This window comes from Oncorhynchus masou, chromosome 8 (assembly GCF_036934945.1).
Source record: "Oncorhynchus masou masou isolate Uvic2021 chromosome 8, UVic_Omas_1.1, whole genome shotgun sequence".
NCBI lineage: Eukaryota > Metazoa > Chordata > Actinopteri > Salmoniformes > Salmonidae > Oncorhynchus > Oncorhynchus masou.
Window position 1 is genome coordinate 13357490 of NC_088219.1, and position 26276 is coordinate 13383765.

The 26276-nt window shown below is 49.9% G+C and overlaps 1 protein-coding gene across 7 annotated transcripts in view; it reads left to right on the plus strand.

Moving 5' to 3' along the window:
• LOC135544119 (dachshund homolog 2-like) overlaps nt 1-26276 on the plus strand; it is a 295810-nt gene that overhangs the window by 268212 nt on the left and 1322 nt on the right. For all 7 annotated transcript variants that reach the window (XM_064971510.1, XM_064971511.1, XM_064971514.1 and 4 more), the window contains 3 exons: nt 33-180; nt 3196-3342; nt 17176-17241. In XM_064971510.1, coding sequence (XP_064827582.1) covers nt 33-180; nt 3196-3342; nt 17176-17241 — 361 coding nt within the window. The remainder of the gene's footprint in view (nt 1-32; nt 181-3195; nt 3343-17175; nt 17242-26276) is intronic.

A 26276-nucleotide genomic window follows, 5' to 3' on the forward strand; every position in this document is an offset into this window, starting at 1 on the left:
GTGCCCTTCTCTGTGTCCCTCGGGCGGCGCAGGGTCTGCTGAAGGTAGCCGTGGACAACACCCGTGTGCAGGAGAAACACGTTCAGCAGCAGAGGAAGGAGCTTAAGATGGAGCTCTACAGAGAGAGAGAGATGAGAGAGAGTCTGGAGAGACAGCTCTCCTCCGAGCTGCACAGCCGAGGTAGGAGAGAGGGAGAGGAAGTGTGTGTGTGTGTGTGTGTGTGTGTGTGTGTGTGTGTGTGTGTGTGTGTGTGTGTGTGTGTGTGTGTGTGTGTGTGTGTGTGTGTGTGTGTGTGTGTGTGTGTGTGTGTGTGTGTGTGTGTGTGTGTGTGTGTGTCTCTGACTGAATGAGAGACATGGAAAACATGTGTTTGATGTATTGGATACCATTCCACTAATTCCGCTCCAGCCATTTACCACAGCCCACGTCCTCCCCAATTAATGTTTATTTTATTTATTTATTTAACTTATAGTTAACTAGGCAAGTCAGTTAAGAACAAATTCTTATTTACAATGACGGCCTACCCCGGCCAAACCCAGACAACGCTGGGCCAACTGACTCCCAATCACGGCCGGATGTGATGCAGCCTGGATGTGCCACAAGCCTCTTGTGGAATATACACATACAGTACATACAAATCCTGCCAAAGGAAAATGTGCATCTTTACTGGGCTTGGCACACATCGTGGTGGAGTTAGATTGGACTTGTGAATCTTTACTGGGCTTGGCACACATCGTGGTGGATTTAGATTGGACTTGTGAATCTTTACTGGGCTTGGCACACATCGTGGTGGAGTTAGATTGGACTTGTGAATCTTTACTGGGCTTGGCACACATCGTGGTGGATTTAGATTGGACTTGTGCATATTTACTGGGCTTGGCACACATCGTGGTGGATTTAGATTGGACTTGTGAATCTTTACTGGGCTTGGCACACATCGTGGTGGATTTAGATTGGACTTGTGCATCTTTAGTGGGCTTGGCACACATCGTGGTGGATTTAGATTGGACTTGTGCATATTTACTGGGCTTGGCACACATCGTGGTGGATTTAGATTGGACTTGTGAATCTTTACTGGGCTTGGCACACATCGTGGTGGATTTAGATTGGACTTGTGCATCTTTAGTGGGCTTGGCACACATCGTGGTGGAGTTAGATTGGACTTGTGAATCTTTACTGGGCTTGGCACACATCGTGGTGGATTTACATTGGACTTGTGCATCTTCAGCCTCAGCCAAGAAATGAAGGCAATTAGTCGCCTCGGTAACAACTCCAACAATATTTACAGACACTTTGAATGTCTATTAGTCATGACTGTTATCACATTGCTTTTTATTAAAATGTATCTTTTAATGGAGAGGCAGTAAAGCTGTGTGTAATTAGAGGTGTTATCAGCTCTGGGTTAGACAGGGCAGAGTGCACAGGGGGCTGGTGGCACATTCATTGGGGAGGACGGGATCTTGGTAATGGCTGGAGTGGAATAGGTGGAATGGTATCAAATACTTCAAACACATTTTTTCCCATGGTTTCCATGTGTTGAATGCCATTTCATTCACTCCATTTCAGCCATTATTATGAGCCGTCCTCCCCTCACCAGCCTCTACTGACAGAGTGGGTGCTTCTGCATGGTGCTGTTGGTTCCTCTTTACTGTGAACATGCTTTTTATTGGACTGTTAATATGGGGAGAATGGGCACCCTTAAGAGCTTCAAACTGGAGATGGGCTGGGGAGGTGCAGCTGGTCTGGGCTGGTATAGGGGGGAGCAGCTGGTCTGGGCTGGTATAGGGGGGAGCAGCTGGTCTGGGCTGGTATAGGGGGGAGCAGCTGGACTGGGCTGGTATAGGGGGAGCAGCTGGACTGGGCTGGTATAGGGGGAGCAGCTGGTCTGGGCTGGTATAGGGGGAGCAGCTGGTCTGGGCTGGTATAGGGGGAGCAGCTGGTCTGGGCTGGTATAGGGGGAGCAGCTGGTCTGGGCTGGTATAGGGGGAGCAGCTGGTCTGGGCTGGTATAGGGGGAGCAGCTGGTCTGGGCTGGTATAGGGGGAGCAGCTGGTCTGGGCTGGTATCGGGGGTGCAGCTGGTCTGGGCTGGTATCGGGGGGTGCAGCTGGTCTGGGCTGGTATAGGGGGGAGCAGCTGGTCTGGGCTGGTATCGGGGGTGCAGCTGGTCTGGGCTGGTATAGGGGGAGCAGCTGGACTGGGCTGGTATCGGGGGTGCAGCTGGTCTGGGCTGGTATAGGGGGAGCAGCTGGTCTGGGCTGGTATCGGGGGTGCAGCTGGTCTGGGCTGGTATAGGGGGAGCAGCTGGACTGGGCTGGTATAGGGGGAGCAGCTGGTCTGGGCTGGTATAGGGGGGAGCAGCTGGTCTGGGCTGGTATAGGGGGGAGCAGCTGGTCTGGGCTGGTATAGGGGGGAGCAGCTGGTCTGGGCTGGTATAGGGGGGAGCAGCTGGACTGGGCTGGTATAGGGGGGAGCAGCTGGACTGGGCTGGTATAGGGGGGAGCAGCTGGTCTGGGCTGGTATAGGGGGAGCAGCTGGACTGGGCTGGTATAGGGGGAGCAGCTGGACTGGGCTGGTATAGGGGGAGCAGCTGGTCTGGGCTGGTATCGGGGGTGCAGCTGGTCTGGGCTGGTATAGGGGGGAGCAGCTGGACTGGGCTGGTATCGGGGGGTGCAGCTGGTCTGGGCTGGTATAGGGGGGAGCAGCTGGTCTGGGCTGGTATCGGGGGGTGCAGCTGGTCTGGGCTGGTATAGGGGGAGCAGCTGGACTGGGCTGGTATAGGGGGAGCAGCTGGTCTGGGCTGGTATAGGGGGAGCAGCTGGTCTGGGCTGGTATAGGGGGAGCAGCTGGTCTGGGCTGGTATAGGGGGGAGCAGCTGGTCTGGGCTGGTATAGGGGGGAGCAGCTGGACTGGGCTGGTATAGGGGGAGCAGCTGGTCTGGGCTGGTATAGGGGGGAGCAGCTGGACTGGGCTGGTATAGGGGGGAGCAGCTGGTCTGGGCTGGTATAGGGGGGAGCAGCTGGTCTGGGCTGGTATAGGGGGGAGCAGCTGGACTGGGTTACCGGTTCTAGTACTGGGTCTAGGGGACAGCACTAGAGATTCACAGATACAAAGGGTTTTCTCAGTGTGCCTCAGTTGAGGTGAGCTTGTCAACTCACTGGCTCTCTCCTCCTCTCCCTCCCTCTGTCCCTGTGTAGCCACCATCCAGAAGCGTCTGAAAAAGGAGAAGAAGGCTAAGAGGAAACTGCAGGAGGCTCTGGAGTTTGAGTTCAAGCGCCGTGAGCAGGTGGAGCAGGCCCTCAAAACAGTCACCTCCCCAGAGAACCTCCGTATGAGTCTCAACGGTAAGCCTCCATGCTCTCTAAACTCCTCCTCTTTACTTTTCCCTCTCCTCCTCCTCCTCTTTACCTTCCCCCTCTCCTCCTCATCCTCTTTACCTTCCCCCTCTCCTCCTCATCCTCTTTACCTTCCCCCTCTCCTCCTCCTCCTCTTTACATTCCCCCTCTCCTGCTCCTCTTTACCTTTCCCCTCTCCTCCTCCTCTTTACCTTTCCCCTCTCCTCCTCCTCCTCTTTACCTTTCCCCTCTCCTCCTCCTCCTCTTTACCTTTCCCCTCTCCTCCTTCTCCTCTTTACCTTTCCCCTCTCCTCCTCCTAATCTTTACCTTTCCCTCTCCTCCTCCTCCTCTTTACCTTTCTCCTCCTCCTCCTCTTTACCTTTCCCCTCTCCTCCTCCTCCTCTTTACCTTTCCCCTCTCCTCCTCTTTACCTTTCCCCTCTCCTCCTTCTCCTCTTTACCTTACCCCTCTCCTCCTCTTTACCTTTCCCCTCTCCTCCTCTTTACCCCTCTCCTCCTCCTCCTCTTTACCTTTCCCCTCTCCTCCTTCTCCTCTTTACCTTTCCCCTCTCCTCCTCCTAATCTTTACCTTTCCCTCTCCTCCTTCTCCTCCTCTTTACCTTTCCCCTCTCCTCCTTCTCCTCTTTACCTTTCCCTCTCCTCCTCCTAATCTTTACCTTTCCCTCTCCTCCTTCTCCTCCTCTTTACCTTTCCCCTCTCCTCCTTCTCCTCTTTACCTTTCCCCTCTCCTCCTCCTAATCTTTACCTTTCCCTCTCCTCCTTCTCCTCCTCTTTACCTTTCCCCTCTCCTCCTTCTCCTCTTTACCTTTCCCCTCTCCTCCTCCTAATCTTTACCTTTCCCTCTCCTCCTACTCCTCCTCTTTACTTTTCCCCTCTCCTCCTCCTCCTCTTTACCTTTCCCCTCTCCTCCTCCTCCTCTTTACCTTTCCCCTCTCCTCCTTCTCCTCTTTACCTTTCCCCCTCCTCCTTCTCCTCTTTACCTTTCCCCTCTCCTCCTTCTCCTCTTTACCTTTCCCGTCTCCTCCTTCTCCTCTTTACCTTTCCCCTCTCCTCCTTCTCCTCTTTACCTTTCCCCTCTCCTCCTCCTCCTCTTTACCTTTCCCCTCTCCTCCTTCTCCTCTTTACCTTTCCCCTCTCCTCCTCCTCTTTACCTTTCCCTCTCCTCCTCTTCCTCCTCTTTACCTTTCTCCTCCTCCTCCTCTTTACCTTTCCCCTCTCCTCCTCTTTACCTTTCCCCTCTCCTCCTCTTTACCCCTCTCCTCCTCCTCCTCTTTACCTTTCCCCTCTCCTCCTCTTTACCTTTCCCCTCTCCTCCTTCTCCTCTTTACCTTTCCCGTCTCCTCCTTCTCCTCTTTACCTTTCCCCTCTCCTCCTTCTCCTCTTTACCTTTCCCCTCTCCTCCTCCTAATCTTTACCTTTCCCTCTCCTCCTTCTCCTCCTCTTTACCTTTCCCCTCTCCTCCTTCTCCTCTTTACCTTTCCCTCTCCTCCTCCTAATCTTTACCTTTCCCTCTCCTCCTACTCCTCCTCTTTACTTTTCCCCTCTCCTCCTCCTCCTCTTTACCTTTCCCCTCTCCTCCTCCTCCTCTTTACCTTTCCCCTCTCCTCCTTCTCCTCTTTACCTTTCCCCCTCCTCCTTCTCCTCTTTACCTTTCCCTCTCCTCCTTCTCCTCTTTACCTTTCCCGTCTCCTCCTTCTCCACTTTACCTTTCCCCTCTCCTCCTTCTCCTCTTTACCTTTCCCCTCTCCTCCTCCTCCTCTTTACCTTTCCCCTCTCCTCCTTCTCCTCTTTACCTTTCCCCTCTCCTCCTCCTCTTTACCTTTCCCTCTCCTCCTCTTCCTCCTCTTTACCTTTCTCCTCCTCCTCCTCTTTACCTTTCCCCTCTCCTCCTCTTTACCTTTCCCCTCTCCTCCTCTTTACCCCTCTCCTCCTCCTCCTCTTTACCTTTCCCCTCTCCTCCTCTTTACCTTTCCCCTCTCCTCCTTCTCCTCTTTACCTTTCCCGTCTCCTCCTTCTCCTCTTTACCTTTCCCTCTCCTCCTTCTCCTCTTTACCTTTCCCCTCTCCTCCTCCTCCTCTTTACCTTTCCCCTCTCCTCCTTCTCCTCTTTACCTTTCCCCTCTCCTCCTCCTCCTCTTTACCTTTCCCCTCTCCTCCTCCTCTTTACCTTTCCCCTCTCCTCCTCCTCCTCTTTACCTTTCCCCTCTCCTCCTTCTCCTCTTTACCTTTCCCCTCTCCTCCTCCTAATCTTTACCTTTCCCTCTCCTCCTTCTCCTCCTCTTTACCTTTCACCTCTCCTCCTCCTAATCTTTACCTTTCCCTCTCCTCCTTCTCCTCTTTACCTTTCCCCTCTCCTCCTCCTCCTCTTTACCTTTCCCCTCTCCTCCTCCTCCTCTTTACCTTTCCCCTCTCCTCCTCCTCCTCTTTACCTTTCCCCTCTCCTCCTCCTCCTCTTTACCTTTCCCCTCTCCTCCTTCTCCTCTTTACCTTTCCCCTCTCCTCCTCTTTACCTTTCCCCTCTCCTCCTTCTCCTCTTTACCTTTCCCCTCTCCTCCTCCTAATCTTTACCTTTCCCTCTCCTCCTTCTCCTCCTCTTTACCTTTCCCCTCTCCTCCTTCTCCTCTTTACCTTTCCCCTCTCCTCCTTCTCCTCTTTACCTTTCCCTCTCCTCCTTCTCCTCCTCTTTACCTTTCCCTCTCCTCCTTCTCCTCCTCTTTACCTTTCCCCTCTCCTCCTTCTCCTCTTTACCTTTCCCCTCTCCTCCTAATCTTTACCTTTCCCTCTCCTCCTCCTCCTCCTCTTTACTTTTCCCCTCTCCTCCGCCTCCTCTTTACCTTTCCCCTCTCCTCCTCCTCCTCTTTACCTTTCCCCTCTCCTCCTTCTCCTCTTTACCTTTCCCCCTCCTCCTTCTCCTCTTTACCTTTCCCCTCTCCTCCTTCTCCTCTTTACCTTTCCCGTCTCCTCCTTCTCCTCTTTACCTTTCCCCTCTCCTCCTTCTCCTCTTTACCTTTCCCCTCTCCTCCTCCTCCTCTTTACCTTTCCCCTCTCCTCCTTCTCCTCTTTACCTTTCCCCTCTCCTCCTCCTCTTTACCTTTCCCTCTCTTCCTCTTCCTCCTCTTTACCTTTCTCCTCCTCCTCCTCTTTACCTTTCCCCTCTCCTCCTCTTTACCTTTCCCCTCTCCTCCTCTTTACCCCTCTCCTCCTCCTCCTCTTTACCTTTCCCCTCTCCTCCTCTTTACCTTTCCCCTCTCCTCCTTCTCCTCTTTACCTTTCCCGTCTCCTCCTTCTCCTCTTTACCTTTCCCCTCTCCTCCTTCTCCTCTTTACCTTTCCCCTCTCCTCCTCCTCCTCTTTACCTTTCCCCTCTCCTCCTTCTCCTCTTTACCTTTCCCCCTCCTCCTCCTCCTCTTTACCTTTCCCCTCTCCTCCTCCTCTTTACCTTCCCCCTCTCCTCCTCCTCCTCTTTACCTTTCCCCTCTCCTCCTCCTCTTTACCTTTCCCCTCTCCTCCTCCTCCTCTTTACCTTTCCCCTCTCCTCCTCCTCCTCTTTACCTTTCCCCTCTCCTCCTTCTCCTCTTTACCTTTCCCCTCTCCTCCTCCTAATCTTTACCTTTCCCTCTCCTCCTTCTCCTCCTCTTTACCTTTCACCTCTCCTCCTCCTAATCTTTACCTTTCCCTCTCCTCCTTCTCGTCTTTACCTTTCCCCTCTCCTCCTCCTCCTCTTTACCTTTCCCCTCTCCTCCTCCTCCTCTTTACCTTTCCCCTCTCCTCCTCCTCCTCTTTACCTTTCCCCTCTCCTCCTCCTCCTCTTTACCTTTCCCCTCTCCTCCTTCTCCTCTTTACCTTTCCCCTCTCCTCCTCTTTACCTTTCCCCTCTCCTCCTTCTCCTCTTTACCTTTCCCTCTCCTCCTCCTAATCTTTACCTTTCCCTCTCCTCCTTCTCCTCCTCTTTACCTTTCCCCTCTCCTCCTTCTCCTCTTTACCTTTCCCCTCTCCTCCTCCTAATCTTTACCTTTCCCTCTCCTCCTTCTCCTCCTCTTTACCTTTCCCCTCTCCTCCTTCTCCTCTTTACCTTTCCCCTCTCCTCCTCCTAATCTTTACCTTTCCCTCTCCTCCTCCTCCTCCTCTTTACTTTTCCCCTCTCCTCCTCCTCCTCTTTACCTTTCCCCTCTCCTCCTCCTCCTCTTTACCTTTCCCCTCTCCTCCTTCTCCTCTTTACCTTTCCCCCTCCTCCTTCTCCTCTTTACCTTTCCCCTCTTCTCCTTCTCCTCTTTACCTTTCCCCTCTCCTCCTTCTCCTCTTTACCTTTCCCCTCTCCTCCTTCTCCTCTTTACCTTTCCCCTCTCCTCCTCCTCCTCTTTACCTTTCCCCTCTCCTCCTTCTCCTCTTTACCTTTCCCCTCTCCTCCTTCTCCTCTTTACCTTTCCCCTCTCCTCCTACTCCTCTTTACCTTTCCCTCTCCTCCTCCTCCTCTTTACCTTTCCCCTCTCCTCCTTCTCCTCTTTACCTTTCCCCTCTCCTCCTTCTCCTCTTTACCTTTCCCCTCTCCTCCTTCTCCTCTTTACCTTTCCCCTCTCCTCCTTCTCCTCTTTACCTTTCCCCTCTCCTCCTCCTCCTCTTTACCTTTCCCCTCTCCTCCATCTCCTCTTTACCTTTCCCCTCTCCTCCTTCTCCTCTTTACCTTTCCCCTCTCCTCCTTCTCCTCTTTACCTTTCCCCTCTCCTCCTTCTCCTCTTTACCTTTCCCCTCTCCTCCTTCTCCTCTTTACCTTTCCACTCTCCTACTTCTCCTCTTTACCTTTCCCCTCTCCTCCTTCTCCTCTTTACCTTTCCTCTCTCCTCCTTCTCCTCTTTACCTTTCCCCTCTCCTCCTCCTCCTCTTTACCTTTCCCCTCTCCTCCTTCTCCTCTTTACCTTTCCCCTCTCCTCCTTCTCCTCTTTACCTTTCCCCTCTCCTCCTTCTCCTCTTTACCTTTCCCCTCTCCTCCTCCTCCTCTTTACCTTTCCCCTCTCCTCCTTCTCCTCTTTACCTTTCCCCTCTCCTCCTTCTCCTCTTTACCTTTCCCCTCTCTTCCTTCTCCTCTTTACCTTTCCCCTCTCCTCCTCCTCCTCTTTACCTTTCCCCTCTCCTCCTTCTCCTCTTTACCTTTCCCCTCTCCTCCTCCTCCTCTTTACCTTTCCCCTCTCCTCCTCTTTACCTTTCCCCTCTCCTCCTCTTTACCTTTCCCCTCTCCTCCTCTTTACCGTTCTCCCTCTCCTCCTCTTTACCTTTCTCCTCCTCCTCTTTACCTTTCTCCTCCTCCTCCTCTTTACCTTTCTCCTCCTCCTCCTCCTCCTCTTTACCTTTCCCCTCTCCTCCTATTTACCTTTACCCTCTCCTCCTCCTCCTCTTTACCTTTCTCCTCCTCCTCCTCTTTACCTTTCTCCTCCTCCTCCTCTTTACCTTTCCCCTCTCCTCCTATTTACCTTTACCCTCTCCTCCTCCTCCTCTTTACCTTTCCCCTCTCCTCCTTCTCCTCTTTACCTTTCCCCTCTCCTCCTCTTTACCTTTCCCCTCTCCTCCTCTTTACCTTTCCCCTCTCCTCCTCTTTACCGTTCTCCCTCTCCTCCTCTTTACCTTTCTCCTCCTCCTCCTCTTTACCTTTCTCCTCCTCCTCCTCTTTACCTTTCTCCTCCTCCTCCTCTTTACCTTTCCCCTCTCCTCCTATTTACCGTTCTCCCTCTCCTCCTCTTTACCTTTCCCCTCTCCTCCTTCTCCTCTTTACCTTTCCCCTCTCCTCCTTCTCCTCTTTACCTTTCCCCTCTCCTCCTCCTCCTCTTTACCTTTCCCCTCTCCTCCTTCTCCTCTTTAACTTTCCCCTCTCCTCCTCCTCCTCTTTACCTTTCCCCTCTCCTCCTCTTTACCGTTCTCCCTCTCCTCCTCTTTACCTTTCTCCTCCTCCTCCTCTTTACCTTTCCCCTCTCCTCCTCTTTACCTTTCCCCTCTCCTCCTTCTCCTCTTTACCTTTCCCCTCTCCTCCTCCTCCTCTTTACCTTTCCCCTCTCCTCCTTCTCCTCTTTACCTTTCCCCCTCTCCTCCTCCTCCTCTTTACCTTTCCCCTCTCCTCCTTCTCCTCTTTACCTTTCCCCTCTCCTCCTTCTCCTCTTTACCTTTCCCCTCTCCTCCTCCTCTTCTTTACCTTTCCCCTCTCCTCCTTCTCCTCTTTACCTTTCCCCTCTCCTCCTTCTCCTCTTTACCTTTCCCCTCTCCTCCTTCTCCTCTTTACCTTTCCCCTCTCCTCCTTCTCCTCTTTACCTTACCCCTCTCCTCCTCTTTACCTTTCCCCTCTCCTCCTCTTTACCGTTCTCCCTCTCCTCCTCTTTACCTTTCCCTCTCCTCCTCCTCTTTACCTTCCCCCTCTCCTCCTTCTCCTCTTTACCTTACCCCTCTCCTCCTCTTTACCTTACCCCTCTCCTCCTCTTTACCTTTCCCCTCTCCTCCTCTTTACCGTTCTCCCTCTCCTCCTCTTTACCTTTCCCCTCTCCTCCTCTTTACCTTTCCCCTCTCCTCCTCCTCCTCTTTACCTTTCCCCTCTCCTCCTCTTTACCGTTCTCCCTCTCCTCCTCTTTACCTTTCCCCTCTCCTCCTCTTTACCTTTCCCCTATCCTCCTCTTTACCTTCCCCCTCTCTTCCTCCTCCTCTTTACCTTCCCCCTCTCCTCCTCCTCCTCTTTACCTTTCCCCTCTCCTCCACCTCCTCTTTACCTTTCCCCTCTCCTCCTCCTCCTCTTTACCTTTCCCTCTCCTCCTCCTCCTCTTTACCTTTCCCTCTCCTCCTCCTCCTCCTCTTTACCTTTCCCCTCTCCTCCTCTTTACCTTTCCCCTCTCCTCCTCCTCCTCTTTACCTTTCCCCTCTCCTCCTCCACCTCTTTACCTTTCCCCTCTCCTCCTCTTTACCTTTCCCCTCTCCTCCTCCACCTCTTTACCTTTCCCCTCTCCTCCTCTTTACCTTTCCCCTCTCCTCCTCTTTACCTTTCCCCTCTCCTCCTCCTCCTCTTTACCTTTCCCTCTCATCCTCCTCCTCTTTACCTTTCCCTCTCCTCCTCCTCCTCCTCTTTACCTTTCCCCTCTCCTCCTCTTTACCTTTCCCCTCTCCTCCTCCTCCTCTTTACCTTTCCCCTCTCCTCCTCCACCTCTTTACCTTTCCTCTCTCCTCCTCTTTACCTTTCCCCTCTCCTCCTCCACCTCTTTACCTTTCCCCTCTCCTCCTCTTTACCTTTCCCCTCTCTTCCTCCTCCTCTTTACCTTTCCCCTCTCCTCCTCCTTCTCCTCTTTACCTTTCTCCTCACCTCCTCCTCCTCTTTACTTTCCCCTCTCCTCCTCCTCCTCATCTTCAACTCTCCTACTCTCCTCCCCCCTCACTTCAAGTCTCCTCCTCATCTTTAAATCTCCTCCTCTCCTCTCCGCCTCATCTTCAACTCTCCTCCTCTCCTCCTCATCATCTTCAACTCTCTTCCTGTCCTCGACTCCTCATCTTCAACACTCTTCCTTTCCTCTCCTCCTCATCTTCAACTCTCCTCCTCTACTCCTCATCTTCAACTCTCCTCTCCTCCTTTCCTCTCCTCCTTATCTTCAACTCTCCTCCTCTCCTCCTCATCTTCAACTCTCCTCCTCTCCTCTCCTCCTCATCTTCAACTCTCCTCCTCCTCTCCTCCTCATCTTCAACTCTCCTCCTCTCCTCACCTCCTCATCTTCAACTCTTCTCCTCTCCTCCTCATCTTCAACTCTCCTTCGCTCCTCTCCTCCTCATCTTCATCTTCAACTTTCCTCCTCTTTACCGTTCTCCCTCTCCTCCTCTTTACCGTTCTCCCTCTCCTCCTCTTTACCTTCCCCCTCTCCTCCTCTTTACCTTACCCCTCTCCTCCTCTTTACCTTTCCCCTCTCCTCCTCTTTACCTTCCCCCTCTTCTCCTCCTACTCTTTACCTTCCCCCTCTCCTCCTCCTCTTTACCGTTCTCCCTCTCCTCCTCTTTACCTTTCCCCTCTCCTCCTCTTTACCTTACCCCTCTCCTCCTCTTTACCTTTCCCCTCTCCTCCTCCTCCTCATCTTCAACTCTCCTACTCTCCTCCCCCCTCACTTCAAGTCTCCTCCTCATCTTTAAATCTCCTCCTCTCCTCTCCGCCTCATCTTCAACTCTCCTCCTCTCCTCCTCATCATCTTCAACTCTCTTCCTGTCCTCGACTCCTCATCTTCAACACTCTTCCTTTCCTCTCCTCCTCATCTTCAACTATCCTCCTCTACTCCTCATCTTCAACTCTCCTCTCCTCCTTTCCTCTCCTCCTTATCTTCAACTCTCCTCCTCTCCTCCTCATCTTCAACTCTCCTCCTCTCCTCTCCTCCTCATCTTCAACTCTCCTCCTCCTCTCCTCCTCATCTTCAACTCTCCTCCTCTCCTCACCTCCTCATCTTCAATTCTTCTCCTCTCCTCCTCATCTTCAACTCTCCTTCGCTCCTCTCCTCCTCATCTTCATCTTCAACTCTCCTCCTCTTTACCGTTCTCCCTCTCCTCCTCTTTACCGTTCTCCCTCTCCTCCTCTTTACCTTCCCCCCCCCCTCCTCTTTACCTTACCCCTCTCCTCCTCTTTACCTTTCCCCTCTCCTCCTCTTTACCTTCCCCCTCTTCTCCTCCTCCTCTTTACCTTCCCCCTCTCCTCCTCCTCTTTACCGTTCTCCCTCTCCTCCTCTTTACCTTCCCCCTCTCCTCCTCCTCCTCTTTACCTTTCCCCTCTCCTCCTCCTCCTCTTTACCTTTCCCCTCTCCTCCTCCTCCTCTTTACCTTTCCCTCTCATCCTCCTCTTTACCTTTACCCTCTCCTCCTCCTCCTCTTTACCTTTCCCCTCTCCTCCTCCTAATCTTACCTTTCCCCTCTCCTCCTCCTCCTCTTTACCTTTCCCCTCTCCTCCTCCTCCTCTTTACCTTTCCCCTCTCCTCCTCCTCCTCTTTACCTTTCCCCTCTCCTCCTCCTCTTTACCTTTCCCCTCTCCTCCTCCTCCTCTTTACCTTTCCCCTCTCCTCCTCCTCCTCTTTACCTTTCCCCTCTCCTCCTCTACCATTCTCCCTCTCCTCCTCTTTACCGTTCTCCCTCTCCTCCTCTTTACCTTCCCCCTCTCCTCCTCTTTACCTTACCCCTCTCCTCCTCTTTACCTTTCCCCTCTCCTCCTCCTCCTCTTTACCTTTCCCCTCTCCTCCTCTTTACCATTCTCCCTCTCCTCCTCTTTACCGTTCTCCCTCTCCTCCTCTTTACCTTCCCCCTCTCCTCCTCTTTACCTTACCCCTCTCCTCCTCTTTACCTTTCCCTCTCATCCTCCTCTTTACCTTTCCCCTCTCCTCCTCTTTACCTTTCCCTCTCATCCTCCTCTTTACCTTTCCCCTCTCCTCCTCCTCCTCTTTACCTTTCCCCTCTCCTCCTCTTTACCTTTCCCCTCTTCTCCTCCTCCTCTTTACCTTTCACCTCTCCTCCCCCTCCTCTTTACATTTCCCCTCTCCTCCTCCTCCTCTTTACCTTTCCCCTCTCCTCCTCCTCCTCTTTACCTTTCCCCTCTCCTCCTCCTCCTCTTTACATTTCCCCTCTCCTCCTCTTTACCGTTCTCCCTCTCCTGCTCTTTACCTTTCCCCTCTCCTCCTCCTCCTCTTTACCTTTCCCCTCTCCTCCTCCTCTTTACCTTTCCCCTCTCCTCCCTCTCCTCCTCCTTCTCCTCTTTACCTTTCCCCTCTCCTCCTCCTCCTCTTTACCTTTCCCCTCTCATCCTCCTCCTCTTTACTTTCCCCTCTCCTCTCCTCCTCATCTTCAACTCTCCTCTTCATCTTTAACTCTCCTCCTCTCCTCTCTGCCTCATCTTCAACTCTCCTCCTCTCCTCCCCACTTCAACTCTCTTCCTCTCCTCGGCTCCTCATCTTCAACACTCTTCCTTTCCTCTCCTCCTCATCTTCAACTCTCCTCCTCTCCTCCTCATCTTCAACTCTCCTCCTCCTTTCCTCTCCTCCTTATCTTCAACTCTCCTCCTCTCCTCCTCATCTTCCACTCTCCTCCTCTCCTCTCCTCCTCATCTTCAACTCTCCTCCTCCTCTCCTCCTCATCTTCAACTCTCCTCCTCTCCTCTCCTCCTCATCTTCAATTCTTCTCCTCTCCTCCTCATCTTCATCTTCAACTCTCCTCCTCTCCTCTCCTCCTCATCTTCATTTTCAACTCTCCTCCTCTCCTCTACTCCTCATCTTCAACTCTCCCCCGCTCCTCTCCTTATCAGCTTCAACTCTCCTCCTCATCTTCAACTCTCCTCCTATCCTCTCCTCCTCATCTTCAACTCTCCTCCTCATCTTCAACTCTCCTCCTCTCATCTCCTCCTCATCTTCAACTCTCCTCCTATCCTCTCCTCCTCATCTTCAACTCTCCTCCTCATCTTTAACTCTCCTCCTCTCCTCTTCTCCTCATCTTCATCTCTCCTCTTCTCCTCTCCTCCTCATCTTCAACTCTCCTCCTCTCCTCCTCATCTTCCACTCTCCTCCTCTCCTCTCCTCCTCATCTTCAACTCTCCTCCTCCTCTCCTCCTCATCTTCAACTCTCCTCCTCATCTTCAACTCTCCTCCTATCCTCTCCTCCTCATTTTCAATTCTCCTCCTTTTCTCTCCTCCTCATCTTCAACTCTTCTCCTCTCCTCCTCATCTTCAACTCTCCTCCTCTCCTCTCCTCCTCATCTTCATCTTCAACTCTCCTCCTATCCTCTCCTCCTCATCTTCAACTCTCCTTCACTCCTCTCCTCCTCATCTTCATCTTCAACTCTCCTCCTCTCCTCCTCATCTTCATCTTCAACTCTCCTCCTCTCCTCTCCTCCTCATCTTCAACTCTCCTCCTCTCCTCTCCTCCTCATCTTCAACTCTCCTCCTCTCCTCTTCTCCTCATCTTCATCTCTCCTCTTCTCCTCTCCTCCTCATCTTCAACTCTCCTCCTCATCTTCAACTCTCCTCCTCTCCTCTCCTCCTCATCTTCAACTCTCCTCCTCTCATCTTCTCCTCATCTTCAACTCTTCTCCTCTCCTCTCCTCCTCATCTTCATCTCTCCTCTTCTCCTCTCCTCCTCATCTTCAACTCTCCTCCTCTCCTCCTCATCTTCCACTCTCCTCCTCCCCTCTCCTCCTCATCTTCAACTCTCCTCCTCTCCTCCTCATCTTCAACTCTCCTCCTCCTCTCCTCCTCATTTTCAACTCTCCTCCTCTCCTCTCCTCCTCATCTTCAACTCTCCTCCTCCTCTCCTCCTCATTTTCAACTCTCCTCCTCTCCTCTCCTCCTCATCTTCAACTCTCCTCCTCCTCTCCTCCTCATTTTCAACTCTCCTCCTCTCCTCTCCTCCTCATCTTCAACTCTCCTCCTCATCTTCAACTCTCCTCCTCCTCCCCTCCTCATCTTCCACTCTCCTCCTCTCATCTCCTCCTCCACTTCAACTCTCCTCCTCTCTTCCTCACCTTCCACTCTCCTCCTCTCATCTCCTCATCTTCAACTCTCCTCCTCTCCTCCTCATCTTCCACTCTCCTCCTCTCCTCCTCTCATCTCCTCCTCATCTTCAACTCTCCTCCTAATCTTCAACTCTCCTCCTCCCCTCTCCTCCTCATCTTCAACTCTCCTCCTCTCCTCTCCTCCTCATCTTTATCTCTCCTCTTCTCCTCTCCTCCTCATCTTCAACTCTCCTCCTCATCTTCAACTCTCCTCCTCTCCTCTCCTCCTCATCTTCAACTCTCCTCCTCTCATCTTCTCCTCATCTTCAACTCTTCTCCTCTCCTCTCCTCCTCATCTTCATCTCTCCTCTTCTCCTCTCCTCCTCATCTTCAACTCTCCTCCTCTCCTCCTCATCTTCCACTCTCCTCCTCCCCTCTCCTCCTCATCTTCAACTCTCCTCCTCTCCTCCTCTCCTCCTCATCTTCAACTCTCCTCCTCCTCTCCTCCTCATTTTCAACTCTCCTCCTCTCCTCTCCTCCTCATCTTCAACTCTCCTCCTCATCTTCAACTCTCCTCCTCCTCCCCTCCTCATCTTCCACTCTCCTCCTCTCATCTCCTCCTCCACTTCAACTCTCCTCCTCTCTTCCTCACCTTCCACTCTCCTCCTCTCATCTCCTCCTCATCTTCAACTCTCCTCCTCTCCTCCTCATCTTCCACTCTCCTCCTCTCCTCCTCTCATCTCCTCCTCATCTTCAACTCTCCTCCTAATCTTCAACTCTCCTCCTCCCCTCTCCTCCTCATCTTTAACTCTCCTCCTCTCCTCTCCTCCTCATCTTCAACTCTCCTCCTCTCCTCCTCATCTTCCACTCTCCTCCGCTCCTCCTCTCATCTCCTCCTCATCTTCAACTCTCCTCCTAATCTTCAACTCTCCTCATCCCCTCTCCTCCTCATCTTTAACTCTCCTCCTCTCCTCTACTCCTCATCTTCAACTCTCCTCCTCCCCTCTCCTCCTCATCTTCATCTCTCCTCTTCTCCTCTCCTCCTCATCTTCAACTCTCCTCCTCTCCTCCTCATCTTCCACTCTCCTCCTCCCCTCTCCTCCTCATCTTCAACTCTCCTCCTCTCCTCCTCTCCTCCTCATCTTCAACTCTCCTCCTCCTCTCCTCCTCATTTTCAACTCTCCTCCTCTCCTCTCCTCCTCATCTTCAACTCTCCTCCTCATCTTCAACTCTCCTCCTCCTCCCCTCCTCATCTTCCACTCTCCTCCTCTCATCTCCTCCTCCACTTCAACTCTCCTCCTCTCTTCCTCACCTTCCACTCTCCTCCTCTCATCTCCTCCTCATCTTCAACTCTCCTCCTCTCCTCCTCATCTTCCACTCTCCTCCTCTCCTCCTCTCATCTCCTCCTCATCTTCAACTCTCCTCCTAATCTTCAACTCTCCTCCTCCCCTCTCCTCCTCATCTTTAACTCTCCTCCTCTCCTCTACTCCTCATCTTCAACTCTCCTCCTCCCCTCTACTCCTCCATATTTATTTTATTATATTTTTCCTTTCTTTCTCATCCCTCATCCTTATCTTTGACTGATCTTTCCATCTCTCTCCCTCTCTCTCTCTCTCTCTCTCTCTCTCTCTCTCTCCCTCCCCCCTTCCCTCTCTCTCCCTCTTCCTCTCTCTCCCTCTCTCTCTCTCCCCCTCTCTCTCTCTCTCCCCCTCTCTCTCTCTCTCTCTCTCTCCCTCTCTCATTGCCCCACCTCTTTTTATATTTGTCTTCCTCATTCTTCTCTGTGAAAGCATCACAGATATTTAGTTTCATGTCATCAGTGCAGCGGTCCTAGCCGTTATTACTTCCAGTGCATTAGCATTGTTACCCTGAGAGGAAATGGATACAGATACTTATCGTAAACACTGTAAATTCAAATACTTAAAACGGTAAATTGTTTCGATAGCTTCCTCATTTTCGGTTGTTTATTTCTGAATATCTTACCAGGAGTACAGAAGGAAAAAAAGAGCGATATATATATAATGTAAACATTTCAGTGGGCAGAGTAATTATTTCCAAGGCTGATTAAACATCAATTTATTCAAAGAAATGCATTGGGTTTCCTTTTATCTGACGTTGTAGGGACTAATACATTATTGTGTGAGCTATCTGGCCACTTCTCTTAATATTTGCAGACTAAATCTAGCTAAATCCAACCCCTATTTCTGTACGATCACAGATAGCACCCCCCTACTTGAAACATAATTTGTCTCTTGGTCAGAATTTCTTCTCCACCTGATATATGTGGGTCCTGCAGAGATGATCTGGATAGAGAGGGAAGACGTAGTAGTCTTGACCTAATGGCTGTGTTCCATTTCAGAGGCAGTGATACCGGAGGTTGAGCCAGAGCATAACGGCAGCCAGCAGGAGAACTCAACTGTACAGGGTAAGCAGCTTCACTCTCCCTCTCTGTCTCTGTCTCTGAGATCTGGGGGTCAGCACGCAAGGAGAAGGAACAGGGCTTTGGGTTGACCCTTGACTCTCTATTCCCAAATATAGTCAGAAAAGAACAATACGCCACCATAAAGTGACATTATTTGGATGAACTTGTGAATGTTGGAAAGTACCCTCACATGAGGGGGTCAGAGTCACGGGAAGGGGTGAAGTGGGGGCTGGGGGTGATGTGGCCTGCACATGATCCACACATGGTTCGTAGTACCTCTCCTCAGTACCTCTCAGTATACTCTCTCTTTTCTCCTTTTTGTATTTTCTCTCTCTCTCTCTCTCTCTCTCTCTCTCTCTGTCTCTCTCTCTCTCTCTCTCTCTCTCTCTCTGTCTCTCTCTCTCTCTCCCTCCCTCTCTCTCTCTCTCTCTCTCTCTCTCTCTCTCTGTCTCTCTCTCTCTCTCTCTCTATCTGTCTCTCTCTCTCTCTCTCCCTCCCCCTCCACTCTCCCCTCTTCCTCTCTCCCATCCTCCTCCACCCTCCTCCTCCACCCTCCCCCTCCACTCTCCCCTCCTCCTCCACCCTCCCCTCCTCCTCCTCCACCCTCCATCCTCCTCCTCCTGCACCCTCCTGCTCCACTCTCCCCTCCTCCTCCACCCTTCTCCTCCACTCTCCCCTCCTCCTCCTCCATCCAGAATTACCTAAACATGTTACCTCTCTTATATCCCTATGAGACTTCAGTCCTAAAACAACTCAGAGCTAAAACTATGAATCTTAACCATAACATCGGTTAATAGACCAGACAGGCAGGTAGCTGACCGCAGGTGAGGTTCTTCAGCAGTGCAGTCAACAGTAAAATCCACTGTACAGTTCAAGTCTCCCCCTAAAACCATACACCTCTCTTGATCACACTGTCTTCAGACTTCCTTTATTTTATCAAATACAACAATACGCTCTGAACCCTCATTAGGAGCATAACCAGAAAACATATAAAAGCATTAAAAAACATAACATCTGCCTTGACCAATAAAACCTGACCCTTGACCATCTCTGTTGTAGACACCACAGTCACCCCTAAGCCTGAGGAAAACAAGCACTGAAAGTAAAACAAGAAGGGAAAAATAGGCCATCTAACTCCAGACAACACTCGCTCATACAATACCCAGCATGCACCAAACACCACTCCAGAGAGAGAGAGAGAGAGAGAGGTCCACATTTCACCTGCACTGGCCAGTGATGAGCATGAAGCATGTTACAACAATGCAACAGGAGAATTGAGTTACATTATGAGACCATTTCCCAAAAGCCTTTAGTCCCTGTGTAACTGCTTAAAGGAAATCTATCCTCTTCCTGTGTTTTTTCTACTGCTGTGAAGAACTTTCCTTTGACTAAAGTTTTAAAAGAGAATCATCTCTGTAATAGGGCATTCGAGCCTCATCGCGATTGGCTGATGAAATCTGAACTACCGTTATGAAAGCGTTCGTTACATCTATTCCCTTCGTACCTGTCAATGATTACATTCACTAGGTAGCGATCCATCTGAATTACACCGATGGTTCTTTTCAGCCTGGTACCCACCTCAATCCATCTGAATTACAGTGCTATTAAATGAAGCTCTGTTTCAACTGTGCCGGCTTGGAGTCTCATCATGCTGATGAAGTGTGTTTGTCCAGTCCCGGTCCACTACTAGACTGCCCAGTGCCTCACCACCACCATGCCCAGCAGAGGTGTCTGTCTTTGCTGGACACGTGGGGCCTGTCCTGAAGCTCCTGGCTGTTTGGGGACTGGGAGTCGACTGACTCTCTCACAGGGGTTTAAGAGCTCCAGTTAGGAGCTCCTCCCCCACAGCCCATCCATTACACTGAGAGGAATCTAATTACACCTCGCTTCACTCCCAAGTTGGACTTCACAGTTTTGCAAGCTTAGCACTGACAACTGATTTCATTAGGTTTGATTGTCCTTGCTGAGATCCCACTTCTGGGCCTAAAAGCTTTTTACGCTTTCTCAGGTTCCTCTGTGTGTTGGTTTATTATGCCGACCGGTGTCTTTTTATTAATCTATATGAGTGGAGGTAACAGAAACTGCTGAATACAAACGAAGGTGACATCATTTTACAAGCCGATTAAGAGACGAGAGGGAGAATAAAGAGAGAGGGAGGTGGGGTGAGAGTAAAGAGAGAGGGAGGTGATGGTGAGAGAGAGGGAGGTGATGGTGAGAGAGAGAGGGAGATGGGGTGAGAGAGAGGGAGGTGATGGTGATGGTGAGAGAGAGAGGGGGTGGGGTAAGAGAGAGAGGGAGGTGATGGTGAGAGAGAGGGAGGTGATGGTGAGAGAGAGGGAGGTGGGGTGAGAGAGAGGGAGGTGATGGTGAGAGAGGGAGAGAGGTGGGGTGAGAGAGAGGGAGGTGATGGTGAGAGAGAGAGAGAGAGGTGGGGTGACAGAGAGAGAGAGAGGGAGGTGGGGTGAGAGAGAGGGAGGTGATGGTGAGAGAGAGGGAGGTGATGGTGAGAAAGAGAGGGAGGTGGGGTGAGGTGAGAGAGAGGGAGGTGATGGTGAGAGGGAGAGAGGTGGGGTAAGAGAGAGAGGGAGGGGGGTGAGAGAGAGAGGGAGGTGATGGTGAGAGAGAGGGAGGTGATGGTGAGAGAGAGAGGGAGGTGGGGTGAGAGAGAGGGAGGTGATGGTGAGAGAGAGGGAGGTGATGGTGAGAAAGAGAGGGAGGTGGGGTGAGCTGAGAGAGAGGTGGGGTGAGCTGAGAGAGAGGTAGGTGATGGTGAGAGAGAGGGGAGGTGGGGTGAGAGAGAGAGAGAGGGAGGTGGGGTGAGAGAGAGGGAGGTGATGGTGAGAGAGAAGAAGGTGATGGTGAGAGTAAAGAGAGAGGGAGTTGAGAGTGAGAGACAGGGTGGTGGGGTGAGAGAGAGGGAGGTGATGGTGAGAGAGAGTGAGGTGGGGTGAGAGAGAGGGAGGTGGGTGGGTGGGGTGAGAGAGGGGGAGGTGGGGTAAGAGAGAGAGGGAGGTGGGGTGAGAGAGAGGGAGGGAGTGGGTGGGGTGAGAGAGAGGGAGGTGGGGTAAGAGAGAGAGGGAGGTGATGGTGAGAGAGATGGAGGTGGGGTGAGAGAGAGGGAGGTGGGGTAAGAGAGAGAGGGAGTTCAGGTGAGAGAGAGGGAGGTGATGGTGAGAGAGACAGGGAGGTGGGGTGAGAGAGAGGGAGGTGATGGTGAGAGAGAGAGGGGGGTGATGGTGAGAGAGAGAGGGAGGTGGGGTGAGAGAGAGGGAGGTGATGGTGAGAGAGAGGGAGGTGGGGAGAGAGAGGGAGGTGGGGTGATAGAGAGAGGGAGGTGATGGTGAAAGTAAAGAGAGAGGGAGGTGATGGTGAGAGAGAGAGAGGGAGGTGGGGTGAGAGAGGAAGAGAGAGGGAGGCGGGGGTGAAAGTAAAGAGAGAGGGGGGTGATGGTGGGAGACAGGGAGGTGGGGTGAGAGAGAGAGGCAGGGGTGAGAGTAAAGAGAGAGAGAGGTGAGAGAGGGAGGTGGGAGTGAGAGAGGAGTTGGGGGGTGACACAGGGAGAGCAAAGTAATCAACGAGAAGGACCCAGAAAGGATAAATGAGGACCTCAACAACACTAACACTCTGGCACCTATCACAACCACCTGTTCATTAAACAACATTTCAGCATCTTCACCTACAGGAATAATCTACACCCAAATAAGCAAAAATCTCCTAACCTGCTTTAGTTCAAAACAAACACTATACTACATACACCAAATGAGACCCTTGGGTACCGTTCATTTCCAAGTTTGCAACTCACTAATTGGCAAAAAAGAGCGAGCATGAAATATCAAGGTGAATCTTTATGGCAGTCCCAGATCGGCTGCAATTAGGCCGTTTGCAGTCTATGCAGAAAAAATAGGGCCAGAGGGCCAGAGGACCAGAGGACCAGAGCCGTGTTAAATATGGATGGAGCTGCTGAGGAGAGTTCCCAGAGGAGTTGCAACATACAGCCATTCTGCCAGCACACTACATGTTTCCACATCACCCTGCACATTCTGAGAAGGTTAAACAAAGTAGATAGAACAGACGTAAACACAATGTCAGATGTTGTCATCCTGACCGTTGTCATCCTGACCGTTGCTATCCTGACCGTTGTCATCCTGACCGTTGTCATCTTGACCGTTGTCATCCTGACTGTTGCCATCCTGACCGTTGTCATCCTGACCGTTGTCATCTTGACCGTTGTCATCCTGACCGTTGCCATCCTGACCGTTGCCATCCTGACCGTTGCCATCCTGAGCGTTGTCATCCTGACCGTTGTCATCCTGACCGTTGTCATCCTGACCGTTGTCATCTTGACCGTTGTCATCCTGACCGTTGCCATCCTGAGCGTTGTCATCCTGACCGTTGTCATCCTGACCGTTGTCATCCTGACCGTTGTCATCCTGACCATTGCCATCCTGACCATTGTCATCCTGACCGTACATATTAACATATTTGCATTGGAATAAAATTACAGAATCAAGGAGTGTTGCTCTTCTCATCTTTCTACTCTGACAGTACAGACAGACAGACAGTACAGACATGCAGACAGACAGACAGACAGACAGACAGACAGACAGACAGACAGACAGACAGACAGACAGACAGACAGACAGACAGACAGACAGACAGACAGAGAGGGACATTCACAAAAAGTATTTAGTCAGCCACCAATTGTGCAAGTTCTCCCACTTAAAAAGATGAGAGAGGCCTGTAATTTTCATCATAGGTACACTTCAACTATGACAGACAAAATGAGGGAAAAAATCCAGAAAATCACATTGTAGGATTTTTAATGAATTTATTTGCAAATTATGGTGGAAAATAAGTATTTGGTGACCTACAAACAAGCAAGATTTCTGGCTCTCACAGACCTGTAACTTCTTCTTTAAGAAGCTCCTCTGTCCTCCACTCGTTACCTGTATTAATGGCACATGTTTGAACTTGTTATCAGTATAAAAGACATCTGTCCACAACCTCAAACAGTCACACTCCAAACTCCACTATGGCCAAGACCAAAGAGCTGTCAAAGGACACCAGAAACAAAATTGTAGACCTGCACCAGGCTGGAAAGACTGAATCTGCAATAGGTAAGCAGTTTGGTTTGAAGAAGTCAACTGTGGGAGCAATTATTAGGAAATGGAAGACATACAAGACCACTGATAATCTCCCTCGATCTGGGGCTCCACGCAAGATCTCACCCCGTGGGGTCAAAACGATCACAAGAACGGTGAGGAAAAATCCCAGAACCACACGGGGGGACCTAGTGAATGACCTGCAGAGAGCTGGGACCAAAGTAACAAAGCTTACCATCAGTAACACACTACGCCGCCAGGGACTCAAATCCTGAAGTGCCAGACGTGTCCCACTGCTTAAGCCAGTACATGTCCAGGCCCGTCTGAAGTTTGCTAGAGAGCATTTGGATGATCCAGAAGAAGATTGGGAGAATGACATATGGTTAGATGAAACCAAAATATAACTTTTTGGTAAAAACTCAACTCGTCGTGTTTGGAGGACAAAGAATGCTGAGTTGCATCCAAAGAACACCATACCTACTGTGAAGCATGGGGGTGGAAAAATCATGCTTTGGGGCTGTTTTTCTGCAAAGAAACCAGGACGACTGATCCGTGTAAAGGAAAGAATGAATGGGGCCATGTATCGTGAGATTTTGAGTGAAAACCTCCTTCCATCAGCAAGGGTATTGAAGATGAAACGTGTCTGGGTCTTTCAGCATGACAATGATCCCAAACACACTGCCCGGGCAACGAAGGAGTGGCTTCGTAAGAAGCATTTCAAGGTCCTGGAGTGGCCTAGCCAGTCTCCAGATCTCAACCCCATAGAAAATCTTTGGAGGGAGTTGAAAGTCCGTGTTGCCCAGCAACAGCTCCAAAACATCACTGCTCTAGAGGAGATCTGCATTGAGTAATGGGCCAAAATATCAGCAACAGTGTGTGAAAACCTTGTGAAGACTTACATAAAACATTTGACCTCTGTCATTGCCAACAAAGGGTATATAACAAAGTATTGAGATACATTTTTGTTATTGACCAAATACTTATTTTCCACCATAATTTGCAAATAAATTCAAGAAAAATCCTACAATGTGATTTTCTGGATTTTTTTTTCTCATTTTGTCTGTCATAGTTGAAGTGTACCTATGATGAAAATTACAGGCCTCTCTCATCTTTTTAAGTGGGAGAACATGCACAATTGGTGGCTGAATAAATACTTTTTTGCCCCACTGTACATACATACATACATACATACATACATACATACATACATACATACATACATACATACATACATACATACATACATACATACATACATACAGTGCCTTGCGAAAGTATTCGGCCCCCTTGAACTTTGCGACCTTTTGCCACATTTCAGGCTTCAAACATAAAGATATAAAACTGTATTTTTTTTGTGAAGAATCAACAACAAGTGGGACACAATCATGAAGTGGAACAACATTTATTGGATATTTCAAACTTTTTTAACAAATCAAAAACTGAAATATTGGGCGTGCAAAATTATTCAGCCCCTTTACTTTCAGTGCAGCAAACTCTCTCCAGAAGTTCAGTGAGGATCTCTGAATGATCCAATGTTGACCTAAATGACTAATGATGATAAATAAAATCCACCTGTGTGTAATCAAGTCTCTGTATAAATGCACCTGCAATGTGATAGTCTCAGAGGTCCGTTAAAAGCGCAGAGAGCATCATGAAGAACAAGGAACACACCAGGCAGGTCCGAGATACTGTTGTGAAGAAGTTTAAAGCCGGATTTGGATACAAAAAGATTTCCCAAGCTTCAAACATCCCAAGGAGCACTGTGCAAGCGATAATATTGAAATGGAAGGAGTATCAGACCACTGCAAATCTACCAAGACCTGGCCGTCCCTCTAAACTTTCAGCTCATACAAGGAGAAGACTGATCAGAGATGCAGCCAAGAGGCCCATGATCACTCTGGATGAACTGCAGAGATCTACAGCTGAGGTGGGAGACTCTGTCCATAGGACAACAATCAGTCGTATATTGCACAAATCTGGCCTTTATGGAAGAGTGGCAAGAAGAAAGCCATTTCTTAAAGATATCCATAAAAAGTGTCGTTTAAAGTTTGCCACAAGCCACCTGGGAGACACACCAAACATGTGGAAGAAGGTGCTCTGGTCAGATGAATGCAAAAATTGAACTTTTTGGCAACAATGCAAAACGTTATGTTTGGCGTAAAAGCAACACAGCTCATCACCCTGAACATACCATACCCACTGTCAAATATGGTGGTGGCAGCATCATGGTTTGGGCCTGCTTTTCTTCAGCAGGGACAGGGAAGATGGTTAAAATTGATGGGAAGATGGATGGAGCCAAATACAGGACCATTCTGGATGAAAACCTGATGGTGTCTGCAAAAGACCTGAGACTGGGACGGAGATTTGTCTTCCAACAAGACAATGATCCAAAACATAAAGCAAAATCTACAATGGAATGGTTCAAAAATAAACATATCCAGGTGTTAGAATGGCCAAGTCAAAGTCCAGACCTGAATCTAATCGAGAATCTGTGGAAAGAACTGAAAACTGCTTTTCACAAATGCTCTCCATCCAACCTCACTGAGCTCGAGCTGTTTTGCAAGGAGGAATGGGAAAAAATGTCAGTCTCTCGATGTGCAAAACTGATAGAGACATACCCCAAGCGACTTACAGCTGTAATCGCAGCAAAAGGTGGCACTACAAAGTATTAACTTAAGGGGGCTGAATAATTTTACACGCCCATTTTTTTAGTTTTTGATTTGTTAAAAAAGTTTGAAATATCCAATAAATGTCATTCCACTTCATGATTGTGTCCCACTTGTTGTTGATTCTTCACAAAAAAATACAGTTTTATATCTTTATGTTTGAAGCCTGAAATGTGGCAAAAGGTCGCAAAATTCAAGGGGGCCGAATACTTTCGCAAGGCACTGTACATACATACATACATACATACATACATACATACATACATACATACATACATACATACATACATACAGACAGTTCATCCCTCTCTCATTTTCTCTCTTTCTGGTGCTCATCCTCCAACACCACTGAACAGTGCTGTTTCATCCTATGTTATGTTGTCTTTTCCCATTTCCCAGAACACATATGAAACATGCAGAACCACTCCTGCGAGATGATCTACCAGTACTTCACTACCATGTAGAGACTAACACGCAACTGCTGACTCCAGTCACAGTTATCCAGTTGTTTTCCTTTCAGCTGTCCCCTCCTGTTGATAACTAACACTAAATGATTCATCGCCCATATTATTCCTGACGCACATTTCATTAAAGGAGATAGATACTTAATCCATTGGTTGCTCTTGAACTTTTATTCTCATGCTCGTGGAAAACTTGAAAAATCACAAACTCGGTTTCACATCATTTGAAATATATACACCCTCTGGAGTGTAAACAACTTTATTTATATGCAGAAGAGATAGTTTCCAAAATGTAATACTCATACTGACAACATCTTCAACAAGTATACATGGCAAATGTGTTTCTCTTTACGTCTGTTCTCTCAGGGTAAACCTTACTCCGTGGGAAAATACGAGGGAAATTTTCATTTTATGTCTGTTAATAGAGGTAGTAAGGATGGATGGATGACTTAATAGAGATAGTACGGATGGATGAATGACTTAATAGAGGTAGTACGGATGGATGAATGACTTCATAGAGGTAGTACGGATGGATGGATGACTTCATAGTGGTAGTACGGATGGATGAATGACTTAATAGAGGTAGTACGGATGGATGAATGACTTCATAGAGGTAGTACGGATGGATGGATGACTTAATAGAGGTAGTACGGATGAATGGATGACTTAATAGAGGTAGTACGGATGGATGGATGACTTAATAGAGGTAGTACGGATGGGTGAATGACTTCATAGAGGTAGTACGGATGGATGGATGACTTCATAGTGGTAGTAAGGATGGATGGATGACTTAATAGAGGTAGTACGGA